This window comes from Nuphar pumila, chromosome 7 (assembly GCF_984573655.1).
Source record: "Nuphar pumila chromosome 7, dmNupPumi1.hap1.1, whole genome shotgun sequence".
Lineage (NCBI taxonomy): Eukaryota > Viridiplantae > Streptophyta > Magnoliopsida > Nymphaeales > Nymphaeaceae > Nuphar > Nuphar pumila.
The window spans coordinates 128,947,871-128,971,387 of NC_143255.1; the positions used below are offsets into that span (position 1 = coordinate 128,947,871).

The window sequence follows — 23,517 nt, forward strand, 5'->3', positions numbered from 1 at the left end:
CAGTTTATTCTTAAATATAACCTGCATTCACGTTCAAAACTAGAATTGTTCTGGTCAGAAAATATATTTTTTTAAACTGCAGCTAGCCCTGCGTAAGTTTAACTAGCTGCAAGCCGAGTAAACCAGTGTTGGACCCAACGTCAGCATGATCCCGCGGTAGCTGATCCAATCAGTCTGATCTATTCTCATATCTGATCAACACTTTGCAGCGCCAACTGAATCCAAATCAGATCTGCCATATCTGGTTGTGTTCAGCTCGATCTGCATTCAACCAATCGGACGTTGTGAGCGCAAATCCATAATAGATTGGGTTCAACTAGCATTAAAACTGAGAACAGCTAAGTGTTGGCCTGCTAAATTGCATCAATCAAACCAGGGTAGATTTGGTTAACCTTGGCCCGTGTGTCGGGTTTGCACGAAATCATCATGCGTTTTGAATTCGGCTTAAAAAGAGGGGCGTGGCTGATGTGTATCTTGGTTAGTTAATATTTTTTTTATAACACTTCTTTGCCATTTAGGTTAGAATTTGATTTCTTGAAATCAAATTAGAGAAATTTAGATTTTTGTTTCATTCAAATTAATTTCACTCTCTTGCAAACTAACATGAATTAGAGTAGGGTCTAGTGTTTTGTTTTGTGTGTTTTCTTTTGGCAGGTGGGCTCACATGTATGGAAGAAAGTGCCATCACCAGGATCATGCTCGTGTGAAACAAGAAAGCTAGTCTGCAAAAGAAAGGACCCTGCTGATTTATTTTCTTTTCTTTATTTTTAATTTTTTTGATTCCAGTGGCATTTTAATTGGGTCGTAATAATTTTTAATTTTTGCTCGGACTCTTGTAATATGATAGAACGCTTTGTTTTCCTAAGGCAATAAAGTTTTGTTATTGTGTGCAGCACGAAGTTTTTTAAACATGTTCCCTGTGTTCGACCCAGACTTCACTAGTGTAAACCAAAAATTTAAGATTTGATGCATGGTTTACATAAATGATTTTTACTGAAAATATATTTTAAAATACTTTCAAGAAAAGTTACATCAAATTTATGAAGTCATTGGTGGGGAATGGCGATTTAAAACTCAACACTCACTTTATTACTTTTTCATGTTTATTTAGGATTGTTAGTTTTCTTTTGCACTTTATTAGGATTGTTTAGTTTAATTTCCTATTGATACGTAGGATTGCCTAGTTTGCTTTTGTTTATTATTTAGGATTGCTAGAATCATGCTATGTGCAAAACATAGAGCTTGTTTACTTTTTCTGCACGACTTACCTATTAGGGTACCCTCTTAGGTAACTATGTATGTAGTTTGCTATGAAGTTCTATATCAACATTGATTGGTGGTTGTTTATTTTCAATTTTATTTTGCTTTATCTGCTTCCGTGATGTGGTTTGATCACGTTGGTACGCTAGATTAGGTAAAAAACCAAATCCTTAGGACGGTTGCTACACCAGTCTCTCAACAAGGTGTATGCAAGGGCGACACTCGCAAGACCCTGAGCTTATTGAACCTCTAGAGGACCCAGAGTTCATCCTTAGGTGAGCCCGCAGATCCGACCACATGTCTAAAGATCAGCAGATCACCCGTCCCCTTACGAAATATTTCATCCTTATAGAATATACTTTCACCTCTTACATCATGAGGCCTGATGTAGGAGCGAATCAATATGAAATTAAGGCCAGTGTTATCCAGATGCTACCTTCATTCTATGGCCTTAGCAATGAGGATCCTTATCGTCATCTCGATGAATTTTTAGAGATCTGTTCGACAATGTGAATCAATAATTTTGGAGATGATGCGCTTAAGTTGACTATTTTACCATTCTCCCTCAAAGATAAAGCCAAGCATTGGCTGGAGTCTTTGGATACGGTCCAGATTAGCACTTGGGATAGAATGCAAAAAGAATTTCTAAAGAAATACTTCTTAATTGGTAAGACGAACCAAATTCGTAAGGCTATCACCAGTTTTATGCAAATTGAGGGAGAATAATTTCATAAAATGTGGGGAAGGATGAAGGATCTCTTCCGAAAGTGCCTCCATCATCTGATGCTCCGATGGCAACTGGTATAATATTTCTATGATGGGTTGAATGAGAAAAATCGACAAATGATTGATGTAGCCTATGAGGGCACCTTCATGCTCAAAAGTGAGGACGAAGCGTAGGCCTTCTTCGAGACCCTTAGTTAAAATTCTATGCACCACTCTTCAGCTTCTAGAGTAGAAAGGGCAGCACCTGCCCCTGTTGAAGCAAAGAAGGCTGGCATGTACGAGACAGGGACACACCTTGAGTTGCAAAACAAGGTTGACCTCCTGACCCAAAAATTGGATCAATTGTTGTCAAATCCTTCTCCAGCCATGCAGGTGTGCGCATTGTGTGCTAGCCCAGCACGCCATGTACTTGATTTTCCTACGGCGTTGTAATACTCTTAATTTATGCAAGAGCAAGTTCAAGTGGTACAAGGTTTCGCCAAGCTCGCGAACAACCTTTTTTCAAACACCTATAACGCAGGTTGGCGAAACCATCCCAACTTCTCGTGGAGAAATCCACAACAACCCCCTGCCCCTTCTCAAACCCAAGTCAGACCAGGTGGCTATCAATCAATCTACCAGCGACCTAGTTTTCCTCAGGCTCAACCCTGATTTAGCCAACTTCAATCCCAAGAGCTTACTTCTATCCAGACCTTTAAAGATAAAATGCTTCAGGCTTTTGCGGACATTAAGGCAAACCTGAATTCACATACCCAATCCATAGCAAAGTTAGAAACACAGATAGGACAGTTTGCCAAGGCGCTAAGCAGGCAGAGTGAGGGGACACTGCCTAGCCAACTCATGGTCAACCCTAGGGGAAAGAAACTGATTCATAGCCTCCACATGACTGATTCACACCAAGAGAAGGGTCAGGCGATTACCACCCTTAGGAGCGGAAAGGAATTTCATGGAACAAGGGAGACTACGAAAGAATTAGAGAGACAGACCAGTGAGCAGTCGATCCCTTCATATACACCACAGGAAAGTGGGAGGGCTCCAGCACTTGAGCCATCTGATATCACTATCGAGTGTACTTTGCTCGACCTTGGGGCAAGTGTGAATATCTCACCGGGTTTCTTCTACAATGCTTTCAGGTTAAAGAAAATGAAACCTACGTTGATGACCCTACAACTGGCAGATAGATCGATCAAGGTCCCGCGAGGGATTCTTAAAGATGTATTGGTCAAGGTTGAGGATTTTTACTTCCCTGTAGACTTTATCATTTTAGATATGGAGGGAGTTTATGAGGTTAGGTAGACGCCCATCATCTTGGGATGGCCCTTCTTAGCTATTGTCAATGCATGCATTAATTACCGCATATGAGCAATGGATGTATCCTTTGATAATAGAAAGATGCAGTTGAATATTTTCAATGCAGTAATGGGCCCTGCAGGCGAGGATGCTTGCTTCTAGGTAGATTTAGTTCAGGACATGGTAGAAGCAGAATCGTTATGGATGTTGAGTGATCCGCCTCAGGAGGAGGAGGATGAGTCACTTAGAGAAGATAGTATTGGTTTGATTGATAGATTGTCAGGTGAGTTGCAGTGGACCTGGTACTTTGATCCCCTCCTGGATGAGGCAGAGAAGCCTGCCAAACCTTCGATTGAGAGCCTGCTTGAACTTGAGTTGAAGCCTTTACCAGCCTCGCTCAAATATGCTTTCTTAGGAAAGGAACGGACTCTACTTGTGATTATTTTGGCAGACCTGACGAGCACTCAAGAGTGTGAACCTCTGTAAGTCTTGCATAAACATAAAGAGGTGATCGATTGGTCTGTAGTGGATCTCAAGGGGATAGACTCTTCCTTTTGCATGCATCGTATTATCATAGAATAGGGCGCTAAACCCTCTAGAAAAATGCAAAAGAGGCTGAATCCTCACATAAAGGAGGTAGTGAAGAAGGAGATAGTAAAATGCTTGGATGCATGGATTATCTATCTCATCTCCGACAGTCAATGGGTGAGTCCAACCTAGGTTGTCCCCAAGAAATCTGGACTCACCATGACCATCAATGATAAAAGAGAAAGCATTCCCACAATGACTACTACAGGAGGGCGGGTATGTATCGATTATCAGAAATTGAACAATGCTACACAGAAAGATCATTTCTTGTTATCGTTCATTGACTAGATATTAGAGCGGCTCGCAGGCCAACAATATTTTTTTTCCTAGATGGATATTCAAGATATAATCAAGTGGTTGTTCACCCTGAGAACCAGGAAAAAACTATGTTCACCTGTCCATATGGCACCTTCGCTTTCAGGCGAATGTCATTTGGGCTTTGTAATGCCTTGTTTACCTTTTAAAGTTGCATGATGGCTATTTTCTCTCATATGGTGGATGACGTCCTTCAGATCTTTATGGATGACTTATTAGTGTATGGCTTTTCATTTGACGATTGTCTCCAAAAGTTATCAAAAGTGCTCAAGCGATATGTGGAGACAAATCTCGTTCTTAGCTGAGAGAAGAACCATTTTATGGTTCGGCAAGGGATTGTGTTGGGATACATTGTGTCTGAGAAGGAGATCGAGGTCGATAAAGCAAAAGTAGAGGCCATTGCAAAACTTTCTCCACTGACTTTTGTGCGATAATTTTGATCATTCTTAGGGCATGCAGGTTTTTACAAACAGTTTATCAAGGATTTCAGGAAAATCTCATGACTGCTTTGTAACCTGCTCTCAAAAGATTAGCATTTTTATTTTGGCAATGCATGTCTGAAGGCATTTCTATCTCTGAAGGAGGCCTTGACCACAACTCCCATCTTGCGATCTCTTGATTGGTCATTGCCTTTCAAGATCATGTGTGACATGTCTAATTATGCGATAGAAGTCATTCTAGGCCAGAAGATTGAATGAAAACCATATATTATTTATTACGCTAGCAGAATTCTCTCTGATGCTCAAATGAACTACACCACCATAGAGAAGAAATTATTGTTGTAGTATTTGCATTAGAAAAATTTTGATTATACTTATTGGGCTCCAATGTCGTTGTTTAGTTGGATCATGCCACCTTGCGATATTTGATAAGTAAAAAGGATACTAAACTGTGTCTCATCCGTTGGATCCTGCTGCTGCAAGAATTTGATCTCAAGATTCGAGATGGGCGAATGTGAGAACCTTGTAGTAGATCATCTATCCAGACTGATAGTGGAATCATCCACTAATCAGGGACAGATAGATGATTCATTTTCGATGAGCAAATTTTGCATGTTAAGCGCCTTCCATGGTTCGCAAATATCATTAATTATTTGGTAACTAGAAGGTTTCCTATCCATTGGAACAAAAATGAGAAGGATCGATTTATGGCGCAAGTGAGACATTATTTTTGGGAGGATCCAGAGTTATTTAGGCTATGCCTAGACCAGATGGTTAGGAGGTGCATTCTAGAAAAGGAGACTAAATCTGTTTTGGCTTTTTGCCATTCCCTAGCCTGTGGAGGTCATTTTTCTAGTCGGAAGACCGTAGCTAAGATCCTCCAATCTGGATTCTTGTGTCTGATACTGCATAGAGTCCCACACGAGTTTTGCAAGTGATGCTTGTGTTGCCAATAAACAGGGAACATTTCTAAATAGAATATGATGCCCCTGCTCCCCATTTTAGTTGTTGAGATCTTTGATAGTTCTTAGCAACAAGATGAGCTTTTAATAGTTCTACTGAGCCGTCACTTTTTAATTTGATTTTATGGACCCATTTACTGCGGATGATACGCATGTCATGCTTCTTAGGCATAAGATCCCATGTGTCATTGATATTAAGAGCATGCATCTCCTCATGCATAGCATCACACCATCCTTTATGATTAAGAGCAACCTTGAGACTCTTGGGTTCTAGGGGCACAGATAGAATAATAAAATCTTTGAGATTGGGATTTACTATTTTGTCATGCATATGAGCGACCATATAATAAACTCGAGAATTAGGAATAGCGGAGGTGCCTTCTTCACTTCTTTCATTAGCAACTAACTGCCTATTGTCAACAAGACTAAGATCTCTTGGTTGAGTACCCTGAGATGAAACACTGACCGGATTGTTTTGCATATTCTCTCTTTGTATAACTGGCTCGCCCTATGGATTCTCACATGTCAAATTCCTTGGATCTTGTTGGTTATTAGATTCAACCAAAGCGTGTGATAATATGTGCCTTTCTCATCTGACCATTCTTTCAAGCTTATTAACTCACGCACTTGGTTTGCAAAGAATAGTAACCCTAATTTATGGTAAGGAAAGACACCTTCATCAAATACGACATGTCTTGATGTATAAACTCGACTAATGAGGAAAACTAGTCAGTAGTAGCCCTTGTGGTGATCACTATAACCCAGGAACACACATATAGTAAAGTTTTTGGGTCAAATTTGTTTGTAGCATAGTCTCAAAGATAAGAAAAACATCGCCATCCAAAAACTCTCAAACTTGTATAGTTTGGTTTCTTCATAAACACCTTCTCATACGGAGTTTTCATAGACAAGTTTAGCATTGGCAACTGGTTGATTATCCATATTGCAGTTAAGAATGCTTCCACCCAGAATCAAGCTGAAATTTGAGCATGAAAAAGTATAGTCAACCTTAGTTCGGTGATAGACTGGTGCTTTCATTCAGCCATTTCATTTTGTTTTTGAGCAACTTTTATATTGAACAATCAAATTCAACTTTAAGTAAGTCATGAGTTCAATGCTCCCAAACTCGCACCCTTCATCTGTTTGAAAAATCTTTATTTGTTTTTCAAACTGAATTTGGACATATTTATAAAATTTAATAAATTTAGTGCATAATTCAGATTTATTTCTCAGAGGGAATATCCATGAAAATTGAGAATATTCATCAATAAAAACTGCATAAATCTGAATTTTTGATGTGAGGTAACAGTGACAGGTCTTCATAAGTCACAGTGAACGTTTCCAAACAACTCCGTGCAATGATTATCAACAGAGATAAAAAGGAAGCCTACTTATTTTACCCATTTGACAGTTTGCACATATAGCACTTTTAATGGACTTTGAGTTTATCGAAATAGACTTATTTTATTTAAGAAAGTCAACAACATGTGCATGCACATGCCCAAGTCATTGATGTCAAACTTTCCAACAAACAGGGCATATCAAAAGTTAATTGGCTTACGAATACCAAATTCTTTTTAATATCAGGAACAATAAAGACATTGTTTAGGTGAAGAGAGTGGTCACCATACTTTTCTTTTCCTTGGTTGATTTTGGCATTCGGTTGATTTAAACTGAATTTGGTTTTGTTTTGATTAAATTGGCTGCCACCCTGTCTGGCTTAGATAAAGCCATGTCCCTTTGAGTTGAATTGTTGTTTTATATTTAATCGATTTTTTTTATTATTAATTTTGTCTAAAAAAAACAAAGTTCTCATTCACACCTTCTTCATGCACGATGTGTATGGTTTCACTCTCTTGAAGCAAGCCAACCACATCATCATATGATGGAATGGGCGACTTTATCATAGTTGTGATAAAAGCATCATGCTCATGGCCAAGCCCATTCAAGAGCCGAAATACCATGGTTTCATCTTCCATGGGCTTCCCAATAGCCACGAGTTCATCACAAATCTTTTTGAACCTATTGACATATTCATTCACCAAGAGAGTTCTTTTCTGATAGGATTGCAACTTTTGTGTCAATAGAAATTCATATTCCTTAAAGACGTGAACAAAAGCTTTGATTAGAGTATTCCATACCGCACTAAATGTTTGATGACCAACGACGAGACCCAGCACTTCCTCTGATAGAGTGCCCGTGATCCATCCTCGCAGCAGCCTGTCAAATTTCTTTCAGGCAATGAACTTCAGATTTGAGATGCCATCTATGGTTTGAACTGGAACTGAAGTTTCGCCATTCTACAAAACCAATCATGTCTTGGCTCTCAATGAGGCCAAGTAACTGTGTTTTTTACAGCAAAAAATTTGAATGATTGATTTTAATTATGATAAAATTTGCCACATTCAGGTTGAAGGGTTATGAGAACTTGATGAAGTTGTCGATGGATGTTGATGTCATTGAAAAAGACAGTACAATCACCCAAGATGCAATATGCTCTGACACCATAAACAAAAATATGCAATGCACAAAACTCAAGAGATTAACGTGGTTCGATGAGCAATCGCCTACGTCCACGGTACTCCACTCAACAACTCACATGTGGAGTTTTCTACTATTTAAATAATTACATTGTCTATCAATTTTATTTAGTCGATTACTTTGATTATTATCCATTTGGTTACATTTGATAAGATTAGCTACCCTGCTATTAGTAACTTGTTCTTTTTTAATTCTTATCATATTAGCCTCTTGTGCTGGAACGATATCTTTTTGGACTCTTATTGTATTAGCCACTTGAGTTGGAACGATAATCTTGATTTCATCACATTTGTTATTATCGTGACTTGTTGTTAGAGTCTCATTTGGTGCAAGATGATCTTGGAGAAGTTGATATGCAGTTATAGAGATAAACTAGGTTTTATCGAGTTTATCTATTTTAGTAGTATCATGTCCTGCCGCGCTATCGTGACCTGTGGCGTTATCGTGATCTGCATTATTGTGACCTGCATTATCTCTATTAACAAAGCCCACAGAGTTTTTTGTTGGCAGAGCCATTGTGATGACCTAACCATTTTTGGCATGCACAACTCATAAGAGAAAGGTGTTATTTTTTGGATATTTACACGGAGAAACCGCCCTAAGGATCAAAGACCTAGCCGTCTGTCTGCTGTACTTACAATCATTGTCCTGGCAGCGTAAAACTCAGTAGACTTAACCCCTTGCCCCAGGGAGAGAAGTGTTAATTAGACATACAATTTGAGAAATAAATTATAATATTCTTCTAAAAAAAAGAAATATATCATCATATAGGGTGAGGCAATCACTGTACACTTCCACATTTCCCATGGAAGAGAAGCAACCGACAAAAAAAGTGTCAACACTGTAACGAGTATAGAACGCGTTCATCAGCATCATCATCAACAACTATAAAGGTGTATACTACTCATTAAGTATAATTACATATTATGATTGCCGATAAATGTTGCTTCAAAAGATAGTTGATAAATGTCGGAGATCAAGACGCCTACGCACGAGCCGCCTCCAGTAAGTTCTTGTCCTTGTGCTCGCCAACGTGCCCATACGGTGTGGCTGAAGTGAGCCTGTAAAGAAGAAGGAAGCTCAGCAACTTGGCCTAGAATGGGGACTGATACATTGCTTTGAATATGAAGACAGAAGATAATGGTGGGGTACAACAAGAGCAAGAAGCGTGCAAGAATGTAACTGACTGCATCGACTCCACTAATGACAAGTACCAATTTGAAACCTTATATGCGTATCAGAGTATCTAATACCCGTAATTCAAGTTTATTGACCCATCTAGCTACGAGCTAGGAACAGGTGCAATGTGATTGCACACTTTAATTAGTGTGCTGCTGCACTCTATCCAATACCCACTATTGAAGTTTATTGACCCATCTAACTCGGAAGCAGATCAGGTCATGCTGAACATGAGCGTTTTTGCTCATGCTGACATCGTGGTCATCCGATTTGCATTTTAAAAAGCTCAAAAGTCAACAAAACCACGTGGCATTCATCCAAAATGCAAACAGACGGCCACGATGTTGGCATGAGAAAAAATGCTCATGTTCAGCATGACCTGATCTGCTTCCATCTAACTCCGAGAGGGAGGATGAGATGCAATGTGATTTCACACTCACTAAAAGTGTGCAATCACATTGCACCTCATCCTCAGGGACTTAAAGTCGGTTCCCTATGCAAAAGCCAGAGGCTATGTCAAAAGAACCATGTTAAGATGGCTATTTCTAGAAGGGGTAATGCTTGCTACCCTCGTGGTTAAGGAACTCTTCAGTGAAAAAATGTAACATTTTTATTTTTTCAGTTTTTTTTTGCACATCTGACCTTCCAGATGTGACCTACACATTAAGTTTAGTAGAAACTGACATTTGGATTATATTTTTCTGATATATGGTCAGGGTTGAAAAATCAACGACCTACAATATATCAAATTTTCAAATATTAAAAAAACATTTTTGCATCAAAAACTATGTTCTAAAGGTCAGTTCCTACTGTTTTGATCATGTTGAATACATCCGTGTAGTCACAACAGCATTCCCCTATGAGTTACAATTAGGGAGCTCCTTACCAAGATAGCAAATGCTATCCCTTCTAGGAGAGGCCAATATCTGCAGTCACAATGTGTACTGGCCTGATAAGCCACACAGCTGGAATAATGCCCAGATGGGCCACGACCACCAATCATAGAGTGCATGATTTTGAAATTATAAAGAACTAATCGGAGTTTGTAAGAAAGGATCAAATGCAAAATACCTGTCCTTCCTCTTCTCTAGAAATCTCTGGAGCGACTTTCTCCTTGCTATCGGAAGGTCTACAAATTTAACAAGTTGTTACATTAGTGCCTCAATCAATCATTTTTGCATTAGTGTCAACTAATGATATATGGTCGTTCAACACACAAGCATGAATATCAAAGGCGACTCTTAGGAACAAAATCACCAGCACATGGAATGAAATTCTCTTGATCAACTTGTTTCCCGCACCCAAATCCATTTCAATGAAATCAAGAGTTCCTTATTTATTTGGTACAAGTGGTTGTACCTGTAACATAGTTGGGATCTTATGATACAAGTCGTTCTGACTTAATCTAACCTCATAGAGCATTCAATATGGTAGTTTAGAGGGAATCGACTCTTAGATGGAGTTTTGTGATGAAAGAAACATACTTTTTGGAATAAAAAAAAATGGTGGATTTTTATATTCATCGATTTTTGCATTGCAGAATACATCAGATTTTGGTATTCCAAAAGCCAATTACTTCTAAATGAAGCATATAAACCACAATTATAAGTTTAGATTTAACAAAAAGATGAGAAAAAAGGTTTTGCTAAGTTGATTGTTGGTACAAAGGATTTTTGCACATATATATAGAGGGCTTATATAGTGGTACACAATTGATTTACATTGATCTAAGCTCCAAATGCCAAAATCTAACCATTCGATCATGTTTAGCAAATAATATTGATTATTGTCTTGTGTAAGTTGACTCAAATATGATGTTTTATACCATTTTGATTTACTTTTATTTTAATAAATTGTGAGCCGTTGATTTTTACGGTCTCAAAAATAAAATCTGATGGCATATTAAGCATGATAAAACCTTTTAATACCGTAAATAAACCATGTTAAATGCATCTGCATGGTTAAATTTACCAATTAATATCTAGATTTAGGCAAACAAGAGTATACAAACTTATGATATCATGGTACAGAACCACCTTATATTTTTCTATATATATAATATCTCTATTGTGTTAATATCTTCCTAAAAATATGTTAAAATTCAAAATAAATAAATCATTTTTTGGGGGATTTTGACTTTTGAAAGAGTAATGAAAGGCCATATTTTCAAAAGATAGCCTATATTCGTGTGAGAGATTCATGCTTATTGTTTATGCCTTTATTATTTTTACTTGATCGGCAGATTACGACCACCAAGCATAACTAGCAATACAGAGAAAGAGAGAGAGAGGCGGACCATGGTCTAATCTATCAGGTATCTGGCTTTCATCAGCAGGCGTAGCAGCAGCACCGAATCCGGGACACGTAGCGCGCATCTGCGCTATCGGAGCTACCCTCGGCGAGTTTTTCCCGCTCGCCACCAGCCTCATGAGCTTCTCGGCCTGTAAAATCCCGTTCAAAAAAAATCAAAAACTCAATTTCAAGAACTAAACAAAAAGCACAACAGAAGGAAGGAGGAGGAGGTTAGAGAACGGAACCTTATCGGACGGAACGTTGAAGACGCAAACCGTCCCGTTATAAAAGATCGTCATCGGAGCGGTGCCAGAAGGACTCTCAGGCTGAATCCCACTAAAAATTTCCGAGATTTTCAAAAAAGAAAAGAAGAAGAACGAAATCAAGAAAACGATCACAAAATCTTCAAGTAGAAAACCTTCTTTTTTCGATCGAAAAAGGCAAAAAAGAAGGTACCTAGTCGCCGAATTGAACACCGGGAACGAGAAATTAACCGGCCCGCCGCCCGATGCCGGCCCGAACCGATTCTCCGGCGGCCTCCCGTCCATCATTTTCGCGGCGATTATGCTCTTAAGTATCTCGGGATTGATCTTTGACATCGTCCTCTGCAAGCCTGAAAACATCGGCAAAATTCACCCGAATCCATCAGTCTTCATCAAGATCAGATCTAAACAAAAAGAGATCACAGAAAACGAATGCAAGCAAACTCACTGCGAACGGGACTTTGCGCGATCGAAAGCTTTTTGCCGCCGAAATTCGACGCGTTCTCCGATCGAGAACCGAAGAAATCTACCTCGACGATCTCTTTCGACATCTTCGCTTTACTGAGAAAGAAGCTGATAAAAGAATGAAGCTAACCGAGTAGAAAAAAGGAATGGAGAAATCCAACTGCTCTTATTGCTCTCTTTTCTTTTACCACAGCAGCAGAGGAGATGATGGAAGGATTCATAAGAAAGAAAAGGCGGGTGTGAAACACGTGAGGAAAAAGAAGCCTGACCGCTTCATACCACCTTCAATTTCCTCATGTGGCTTTTTCGAGAGGGGCATCGTTTTGCACGTGACGAGTCGGCTGGGGACAGCTCAGCATCGCGGAAGGTTGGACGGTCAAGATGACGACTTTGCGATGGCGAAGGTAAAAGTCTTCTCGTTTTGAACGCGTCCTAGTACAGCTGGGTTAGGGATGGCAGTGGACCGGAGGAAAAGCTAAACCCGGGCCTGTTTAGACTGGGACGGAGGATATGAAACGAAGGTTCAAATCAAAACCTGTGCGGGAATGAAGGCGGGCATGGGCGTACGCTTTCCCCGCTCCGCCCCCATCCCCATCTCAATCCCCGCCCCGCCTCACCCCATCCCCAATCCTTTAAGGAATGACTATAGACCGAGGGAAAACTGGGCCCTGCCCCGCCTCAACCCCGTTTGGACCGGGGATGGAGGACATGAAACAGGGATGGAGGCGGGGGTGGAGGTTAAAATCCATCCCCGTGCGGGGATGAAGGTTTAGATTTTGAAACGGGGCGAGGGTGGAGACCTTGTCCCCCGCCCCAGTCCACTGCCATCACTAGACTCAACCCTATGCATGTTAGCGCTGCTTGTTCAGCTTGCTTAAAACTTGTTAGGAGTCTTAAAAGCGAACTCAGCGAGCCGAAGCTCAGTTGACATGTTTGTATGAGCCGAAGATGTCATAGAGTATCCTATACACAGTGGACAAAATTTTGGGACCTGATCCTCACTAACATTTAATTAATGCATTATTTTAAATTTTGGTGGCCTGATCCGAGATAGGCATTCTTTGAGAGAACATGTCAATGGAGCTTAATCTGCTTGTATTGTTATCGGGTCTGACATCTCGAGCTCCATTGACATGTTCTCTCCCCCTACCCGCACCCAGCCCACCTACTACTTGTGCCAATTTTGGATCAATTCCTGTCAGTGTTGGCCCGCACAGGCATCCCAAAGCATGTTTATCTCCCATCAGGCCGCCAAAATTTAAAATAGTACATTAATTAAATGTCGGTGTGGATCCGGATCCAAAATTTTGTCCACTGTGTATAGGATACGCAATGACATCATTGGTCTTGCCCATTTGAAGCTTAGGACACATTGATCCTGTCTGGAGGAACGCCCATTGGGAAAACTCCAGCCCACGGCCCACCTATTAGGCCAGTGGCCTAAACGAGCCAGGCCGGGCTTAATATATAATATTATATATATTAATATACATATATATTATATTTATATATATATATATATGTGTGTGTGTGTGTGTGTGTGTGTGTGTGAAAATTCATGCACACATAACTAATGAGTAGAAATCACTTTTTTATTCAAAAATTTTTAATTTTTTGTAAATCAAATGTTGCTTATGTGATCTACAAGATTTGTTTAGTAAGAAACTTGCTTTAAATTGTGCAATTATGACAAGTAATTAGGGTTTTAAAGGGGATCCAAAAATCAATAACCTACAATGTACCAAAAATTCATAACTCAAAAGATTATATTTTTACATCAGAAAATCATGATACAAGGCTTGGTCCTTAACAAACAAACCATGTTGAACACATGTGATTAGTATGAGTCGATCCAACTTGCATTTATGATTTTTAGCTCATTAGTAGCCATATATATATATATATATATATATATATATATATATATATATATATATATATATATATATATATATATATATATATATATATATATATATATATATATATATATATATATATATATATATATATATATATATATATATATATATATATATATTCCGGCTGCACAACAGGAGCTTAGTGCCCACCTCTCTCCACACACACAAACATAGGGATGCCAATGAATATAGACTGAATTCAATTCTAATTAGTTGCATTTGGTAAGTCAAAATCATATCCAATTATAATTGGACGCACATGATTTTGAATGTTGTTATTGAATTCGATAAATATTTAAATTTGATGTACATGTAAAAAAGCAAATTTAGTATGAGCTTCTCACCATCCAAATTTAAGTTTGAATCCATTTAGCCAACATCTGATTATTAGTACATGGTATTGGATACATCCCGTCCGAATTCGAAGAGTTTATATCCCTATACTACTTGCTTCAACTATGGGGCCCACGAACAAAAAGACATAACATTTCATGAAATTCAAAGACTACTGAAATTCAATTATTAGAAATTCATAAATCCCATTAGTTTGATTTGATTTTTTGTGGTTTTAAGGGTCAAACCAGTGTTGTGAGAGGTGTACGCCTCACAGGTGAGGCGCACGCTCAAGGTACTGAGGCGCACACTCAGTACCTGAAGCGTTCTGGAATTGCTTTGAATACATAATTATCTAAAATAATTTCAAATATAACACTGTTTGGATTGCCCTCACTATGATTTCAGCTAAATGTTTGATGCAAGTTTCAATAGCATTAATAGCTCCCGATTAATTACGTGGTGGTAAACCACTAAAAATCTTGCATTACTATAGCTAACTTACATTTACATATACCTGTATATAAGTAAGAGATGTGTGCAAAAGTGCATTGCTGAAAAACTATAGTTTCATGATAGTTCTATTGCATGTATGCATTTGATATGTCCAAGAAAAAAATATTTATATGCATCACTAAGATTTTTTTTTTTTTGTTTAGGCCGTTTTTGATGGAAACAAATTCAAGGTTATAATTTAAAAAATTGAGAGCTATTTATTTTTCAAGTCCTTCAAAAACCTTATATTTACTAAATCAACCATCAAACAAACTTATATATGTATATTTATATTAAAAAACCATTTACCAGTGCTATTTTATTAATATTATATATTTTATTATTTTGATCATGAAGCTTACGCTTCAACGCCTCGAGGCTTACGCCTCACTTCATAACATGCTCAACGCCTCGCTTCGCCTCATCGCATTTAACAACCTTGGGTCAAACACAAAATTAGAAAGATGTTTAGATTCTATAGACTTTCAAAGATGAAATACAAATTATTCAAAGATAAGCAAAGAAACAATCAACCACAGAAGATTTGCGTGGTTCGAGGATGTGTCTACATCCACGGTAAGAGTTCGAGATAATCTTATTAACCGTACAAGAGAAATATACAAAACCATAAAAAATACACTTACAGTCCGATCTGCAAAAAAAAAATAAGGTGTGCACCGAAAACTCTCACTTTCAATCACCAATATATGTTGTCAAGGTAACATATGGTTTTTAATGTATGAATAACCCTTGCACCCAATGAGTTTTTTTCTCTTCTTATCTCTTATTTTTCTCACCTCGAAAACAATGCTCACGATACCACTATCATATAAAACATCAAAGGCTTTTTTTCTTTCATATACTTTTTTTAATGCACAAAAAAAAATAAAGTTTCATGAAAACTCTACACATGATATGGCATGTGGATCTCGTGTAGACCTCAAGTCACAAAACTACATGAACCATACTCTCAACTAATTCCTTGAAGCCAAACACTATTTTATGCACAAATGAGTTTTGCATAGGCTGACAGTAGTGGGCCAATATGCACAAATGGTCCTCAATGAGAGTTGGGTATCACTCATCCCCTATGTCATCTGTTTTGATAAAATCTGACCTTAGCATAGCTGATTTAATAAGAATCAACCTTTGGATCATATTATTTTTTAACAAAATATGATTTTTTAAATCACAAAATATGATTTAATAAGAATCAACCTTTTGGATCCTTAGGGAGCGCAACTATGTTCCCAACAGATTAATCAATCTAGGGGTCCTTGACTGATCGAGTGCAGAAGGATAAACCTCCAGACTGGTTTCCTTCAGTTTTTTAGTTATGATTGTAATGATTCTCTGATGTAACCTGATAGGGGTCTTGCCTAACCCCTTGCCGATAAAAAAAAATAAAAAATCTCCGCTATTCTGTTATATCATGATATTTTAAAAAGATCTTTAGCAGCGGTCAATGATCGTCGCTAAAGGCTTTTTGGGCGTACGCCGGTTTGATCTTTTTAACTCATCCACCTCTTTCTCCTAAATAATGTGTGTGAAAACATTTTTTTATATAAACAAATCTTCTTAAATTTTAAATTAAAGTCGTGAAAAACACATAAAATGCATTTTTCAACAAAATAGATAGGTTTCTTGCACCAGAAAGAACATGTTTGCCATGAGTTTCTCACAAGTTTTCAAAATATTGGATTTGACGTTTCAAAAACAATCTTCCCAAAAAACTTTTTCACATGAAAGTACAGTTTCTGGTAACATCTGAATCACCCATAACTTTATCAGTGACAGGGGTGGACCGAACCATTGACCGGGCCAAAAGCATGGTTCCGGTCAGCCGGTTGGAAAAACCTTGGCCCAGAGGCCCGTGCCTGCCCGTTAAGCCCATGAGCCTAATCGGGCCTATTATATAATATATAATATATAATATATAATGTATATTATTTATATAATGCATTATATATATATATATATATTATGTTATATATATAATATATATAATAAGGGCTGGACCAGACCAGACCCGTGCTGTTCCGCTTCGGTCCGGGCTGAGCCAGGGCCAAATATACTGGGCCAGGCTGCCCCGGCCCGCAGGCTACCCCGCCCAGTGCCCACCTCTAGTCAGAGGTACCTAGTACAAAGAAACCAACAAGATACGATTTTGGATAAAAATTACATTGAGAAGTTGGATCCAAAATTTGCAAAAGCCCCATCCTCAATAGGACGCATTCTTAAAGATAAGGTTAAAGTTTGGTCCACAAGATAAGAGCGCGTTTGACTTGTGGTACGAAACCGCGTTGGGTACCGTATTAGATTGGTGGAACAAAGCGGTCTCAGCAGGGATTACTTTATCCCCGCCCTTGCTTTTTATGAACACGGGATGAGTTTCATCATACATTCAATCCTAGCCATCCAATCATTCTGTGTTCACTTTTTATAAAAGGTTCGACTGAAGGGTGTGACTGGTACGTTCAGGACAAAGTGCTGCACGTTCTGTCCATAGGACGTTTGTCCTGTACATCAAACACACCCTAAAAATTCCCTGCAAATAACAACTAATGTGCTAAAAGTTTATAGATGTTTGAAGTGATTTTGAACACCTGGAAAATTTTGGGATTTTAGTGAATTGGCATCCACAGTCAAGGAGATTTTCATGCTTAAATTAGAAGGTAGGCTTCACAATTTTATAATGCAAGATTTTCATTGGCTTTTCGAACAGCCCAGTTGCTTCAATGCCCTCCATTGTTTGGCAACATAAAACACTCGGTTTGGAAACGGAGTTGGCAACCTTTTTTTTTTCATCATTTTTTTTTCGACAGAGAAAGCTGGGGTTAGGCAGACGCCTGCCAGTTATTCAACAATACCATTGGGTTGGATCCGAGTTTGGTATGGTTGGATCACATTGAAAATTTACTGATCATAATTGGAACTTGGGTCGGACCCGAGTTTGGTATAAAATTTCATAAAACATGTTTTACTCATTTAATAATTGAACCTCATGGATCCGACCCGGTAGTTAATTGAATCCTCTTCTTTGTAACCATGACCCTTTAAAATCGGGTACTGGTTGGGATCGGGATCGGGATCAGGATCAGGATTGGGTCATACCCGATCAGTTTGACACCCTTGGGAGCCGCTTGCTTCACACACTCCTACCAGACACATAAATTAATAATGCATAGTTCTCATTTCATGAGGTTATTCTCATGAGAGACTTCCAAATATGAGTCAGCAATTTCATTATTTTTTATTAATGGTATGAGCCATGAGGTATCATGTGTTTGACATGGGTAACAAGTCAAGAAAGTGCTGCAATTCTTTTTGACAAAAAATAAAATAGAGCGCATTTAAAGTGTGGATTGTTTGGCAGACAGGTTAATTTTTTTAGTCCTGTTAAAAAATTAATTGTGGAATAGAAAATTATATTTAAAGACAATGGAAAGGACGAAGGTACACCACTAGCTGGTAGTAGTGTTGAAAAAGCTGCAGTTTTGTCTTAGAGTTGTTTGATTAGCCATACAAGCCGTACTGTAGGGCAGGTTTGAAAGCGAAAAAGATGTAGGAAAAGTGATGTAAAATGAAAATATTCATATAAATTTTTTAACCCTTCCAAAAAAGAGCGACTTTTTGGCTAAAAAAAAATTTATAAAAAGTATAGTTTATAAAGGAAACATTCATCCCCGTAAAAGAATGGTTCCTACCAAAAGAAATTTTATTTTTATAATCCTTGTCAGCCGTCTCACCGCCACAACAACCATCCACCATCTCACTATCACCACCATCCATCTCACCAGTACCACCCTCTTCCTCCTTTCTCTCATTTTTTTTTTTATAGTACACAAGTTAAAACTTTCTTTTGAAGAACTTTTCATATAAAAATTTGTAAAACTTGTACCTAACTACGCTACATGGGCTCGAGCCACCTAACTTAACTAGGTCACAAAAAGGAGAATCCCTTGCTCTCCCCCATTTAGATGGAAAGTGAGAGAAAGGAAGACACCATTAAAAGAGGGATCTCCCTCTTCTCATGTACAAAGTAGTGGGGAAAAGGGAGAGCTCCCTCTTTAACGAGGGGTGAGTGGAGGATTGTAACCCTTACTCACACGAGTTATATAATCCCATGAGTAACCCCCTCCTCACGTTTGTTTGTGAGAAAGAAAGAGAAAACATGAAAAAAGAGATGGAGGAGAGACTAAGAGAGATCAACGAGGATGCAAAGGAGTCAAGACGTTGTTGGCGTGACGTAAGCTCCTCCCTCTACCAGATTTATTTTGAAAAAAAAAAAGGGGGCAAGGGGTGACTCCTCTTGAAAAAGGGGAAGGGGAGGGGGGGCGTAGCAGGAGAGAGGGGGTATTCCTCTGTCTCTGCCCGAACCCATCGCCAAAAACTTGGTGATTGCCGGTGACGGGGATGGCCAAGAGAAAGGGGCAGGGGACAGGGGGTTGCCCCTATCCTTACCACCCTCCTAGAAGGGGAGTAAAGGGAGACGCCATGCACTGCCCCACCGTCAGCAACCATCATTGTCGGCGGTGTTGTGACATAAGAGAGAAGGGAGGCGCCCCTGCCACCAGTAGTGATTGCCGGTGGCAACCAATCTGAGATAGAGAGAGAAGCCTCAAGCCCCCTATCTCGTTGTTTTAAGAGAGAGAGAGAGAGGCCACGGGTTAAAAATTGTGGCCTCTGTCTCGGTTTATATGAGCTACTGATTTGACTTGGTTCAAAAATCAAACCAGATTGAGTCGGCCATTCTACTCGGTCTAGGTGAGAGTCAAGTCGGTCTTAACAGAGGTGTAACAAAAGTAGTGAACCGACACATCCAGCCCTTTCAGCTAGATAACTCAATTTGGGTGCACTTCAGACTGAGTCAGGTTTGTCGGTAATAAATCAATTCAATCAAGTGTTTAAAAATAATAATAATAATATACATTAATATATAAAGAAAACTTAGCTAGTGATTCTCTCGATTTCTCATCAAGAACTAGATCTGATTCAGATCTAGGGGAATAAACTAGAACGAATCGGGTTTAAATCCAATTGGACCAAACCTAGATCAGATCAAGTTTGGGTTTTGAGTGGATCAAGTTTGGGTCCAGTTCGAACCCAAACCCAACTGAATTGTTTGTCGGTTTCACTTTTGTACGAAACCCAGAATGAACCAGATCTGGATTCAATATGTGAATCAGAGGCTCGATCTTTGTTTAAAGCTTGAGATCTACATCAGAATGAAGTTGAATTTGGATTCAGGACCAAACTAAAACTATCTAGTTTAGACTAAACCTAAACCAGACTAAATGTGGGTTAGGTTTTACGTAAGGATATGAGTGAACTCAGCTCAGGATGGGTCTGTTTTAGGTTCAGTATTAAGTGGGTTCAGTTTGAGACACAAACCCCGATCAAGCTGGGTTTGGGCTAAGTTCAAATGAATGTAGGATGTGTCAAAAAGGATAAAAGTTTTGAAAATAAAGGGTTGGAGTTTGAACCCCCAACCTCTCGTACACAAGAGATCACTCCTTACTAGTAAGTCAACCTGGTTTGGTTGAACAAAGAGTGCAAACAAAATGTTTTGTTTTGAGTTGAATATTTAGAATTCGGATTCAAGTAAGATCTGATACAGAATTTGGGTATGAGATCAGGAAGGTAGTTTGAATCTTTCAAGAATCTCGTTACCTCGATTACAATCCACGTAAAAAGTAAAAAGATTATTTTGCCCTTATTATACCCATTTAGTAAATCAAGCATAACTTTTCACTCCGATATCGGATTCAGATGTTAACTTCTCTTATCGAGAATGATACAAGGCATGGGGCAAGATGACAAACTCTAACAATATGATATCAGAGTTTAGCAAGGAGGCATAGGGGTATTTTTATAATTTTATACAAAATGAGACTTTAATGATATTTTAGTAATTGTTGAGATTTTGGCTCATTTCATATCAGGATTTTCAGGAAGACTAAGGTTGTTTTTTAGTTTGAGATTTAAACGATTCAGGTAAGTGAACATTTGCAAATTTCTTCTTAGATAAATAAGATATATGCTTGTTTGTATATATGTATCTTGTTGTATGATTTCATGTATTATAAGTATGCTAGTGATTTTAATGTTTTGAGTAGATCAAGTGAATGGCATGCTTAAGAATTTATATTTATGATATTTTCAATAAGATGCATAAAGAATGTGACACATATTATATATTTATTTTTAGTTCTTGATCATATTATGTAAATGTCATAAGATAATATGACTCATATCATGAGTGTACCCTGTTGTGAAAAATAAGAATGATATTTGACACTTGTATTATGTTGCAAAAAGGAAAGCTCGACTTTGAGAAACAAAAGTAGAGTTTTAAGGTTCTCAAAATATGATTTATTCTGAGGATGTCACACTTATATTTTGGAAGGGGTATTGTAAGTGTCGTAATGTGATGAATTGATGATGTAACTCTATAATGAATTGTTATCCCTCGAACTAAGGCATGCATTTATGATTACATGCTAAATATAGTTAGTAAACATATGTTTGATATTGTATAATGTATTAATGTTAAAAAAGAAAAGAGAATAATGCAACTAAGGTAATAATATAGAAAATGATAAAAAAACTTTATTAGGAAAGACATGGTATAGGGCTTTGTTTGAGGTGTGTACCTAACTTGTACTTTGGTATTTGTTAAGGAATTTCTGAGTAATTCTCAGGGGTTAAAATCATTGCCTACTAGACACATGTCGGATGTAGCATAAACCACAAACTTTGGTGACAGGTATAGCCTCCCAAGCTCTTCGGTTAGCTATTGAAGAATATTTTTAAGTTATCGGCTTGCAACCGATGAGCAAAGTTACAATGATTATAAGTCTATAGTCTGGGCCGGTTTGAACTGCGTTGTTGTGAGTGGTTCATATGTTTGACTAACACTGTAGACTCTAGAATTATCTACATTGATTGCTATGTCCTAGAAGGCTATTTCTAGAATAATCGATTAGTGGAGAGTACAACATTAAAAATGTCTACTTTAAAAATGAGAAAATAAAATCGATAAAAAGAAATAAAATACATAAACAACATATGTGCTTAGTTAAATAACTAAATTATGAATAGAAGCTTGGATTAGGCAAGACCCTGCCAGTTGCAACGTCCCAAAACAAGGTAACGTGCATGAGCATTTTATCATGCGTTTGTTTAGTGCTTCGTTTTTTTCAGTGAGGAGAAAAAAAATCGGTGCCATCAAATGCAATCATAAGGAGGTATGTCACAAAGACACGTGGTGACTAAGATGCGTGACGCAGATTCAACACGGAAGTTTGAACATGGAAATGTTGACACCTGGTGACTAAAATGCGTGACGCAGATTCAACACGGAAGTTTGAACATGGAAATGTTGTCGTTTTATAATAAAAATTTTTATTTTTTGATATTTTAAAATTATAAAATAAAATTTTTATTTAAATAATACTTAAAATCATTAAAATAATATCCGTAGGTGTCAGTGTTAGTGTCTGTTTCTGTGTCCGTTTGTGTCGTGGTGGTCAGACCACCAAAATGGTGTGTCCCTGTTTCACAGTAAGAGGCATTTGAAACGCAGACTAAAATCCACTCGTGATGGATGTGGTCACTACGGGTGGGTTGTCCTAGAGAGGATCAGTTACAATGTGATTGCACCCGTATCCCCGAAAATAAAGGGTGATCAGGTGCAGCCGCACACTAAAAGTGTGCAATCACATTGCACCTGATATTTTTTCGTTATCCTGCTTTTGCAATGCCCTACCCATGGACAAAATGGACCCAGACACTTTGTCCCAAATTCTTTAGATGCCAGAGTAAGCTTTAACGTCTCTGGAATCCTGGCGTCAAATAGGACCTGATGTTCTAATCAATGTTATCAGTATCGGTATCGGCCCTGAATGGTTGGGTCACGGATTCAGCTGTATATCTTCCTATACTATACTCAACTGAATTGTCTTGTATTGGCTCAAAAATAATAAAAAAATATATTATGTGATGACATGTGTTAAAAATATTAAAATAATTTTAAAAAGTATTTTTAGATTTTTTTTTATATTTATTAAAAATTAGCCGGTTCAGGCCTGCAGTATGTCGAATTTCTGCCATTACAATACGTATCGGCGGATACACACGATACTGATAACATTGGTTCTAATTGTGTTTTTTGAGGGAACGTTCTAATAGTATTGAAACCCCTCTTGTTTCATTCTCGTAGAAGGGAAAGACCTTTCGTGGGAAATGCCACAGATATTTAGAAAATCCTCTCAGCTCTGCCTTTCTTGAGGTTGTTTTCATATTTCATGAGATACTACCAAATATGAGTTAGCAATTGCATTATTATTATTATTATTATTATTATTATTATTATTATTATTATTATTATTATTATTGTTTCTTTTTTACCAACAGGTGCTCCGCTTGTCACTTGTCAGGCAGG

General features: G+C 38.1%; 1 protein-coding gene across 1 annotated transcript; it reads right to left on the minus strand.

The window, feature by feature from the left end:
• Positions 1 to 8,838: 8,838 nt before the first annotated feature.
• Positions 8,839 to 12,519, minus strand: LOC149833490 (protein TIFY 9-like). Its single transcript, XM_090012862.1, has 6 exons — positions 12,305 to 12,519; positions 12,050 to 12,206; positions 11,839 to 11,929; positions 11,598 to 11,742; positions 10,373 to 10,430; positions 8,839 to 9,183 (listed from the first exon to the last, which is right to left on the minus strand). Exons 1-6 carry the CDS (start codon positions 12,405 to 12,407, stop codon positions 9,108 to 9,110), a joined length of 630 nt encoding a protein of 209 aa, XP_089868988.1. The 5' UTR covers positions 12,408 to 12,519; the 3' UTR covers positions 8,839 to 9,107.
• Positions 12,520 to 23,517: the final 10,998 nt, after the last annotated feature.

Excerpts from the sequence above, each read along its gene's own strand:
- LOC149833490 (XM_090012862.1), bottom strand. The coding sequence starts at position 12,407 with ATGTCGAAAGAGATCGTCGAGGTAGATTTCTTCGGTTCTCGATCGGAG. Across the intron at positions 11,743-11,838 it reads TCAACGTTCCGTCCGATAAG|GCCGAGAAGCTCATGAGGCT; the intron begins GTTCCGTTCTCT and ends GGGATTTTACAG. Across the intron at positions 10,431-11,597 it reads ACCTGATAGATTAGACCATG|ACCTTCCGATAGCAAGGAGA; the intron begins GTCCGCCTCTCT and ends TTAAATTTGTAG.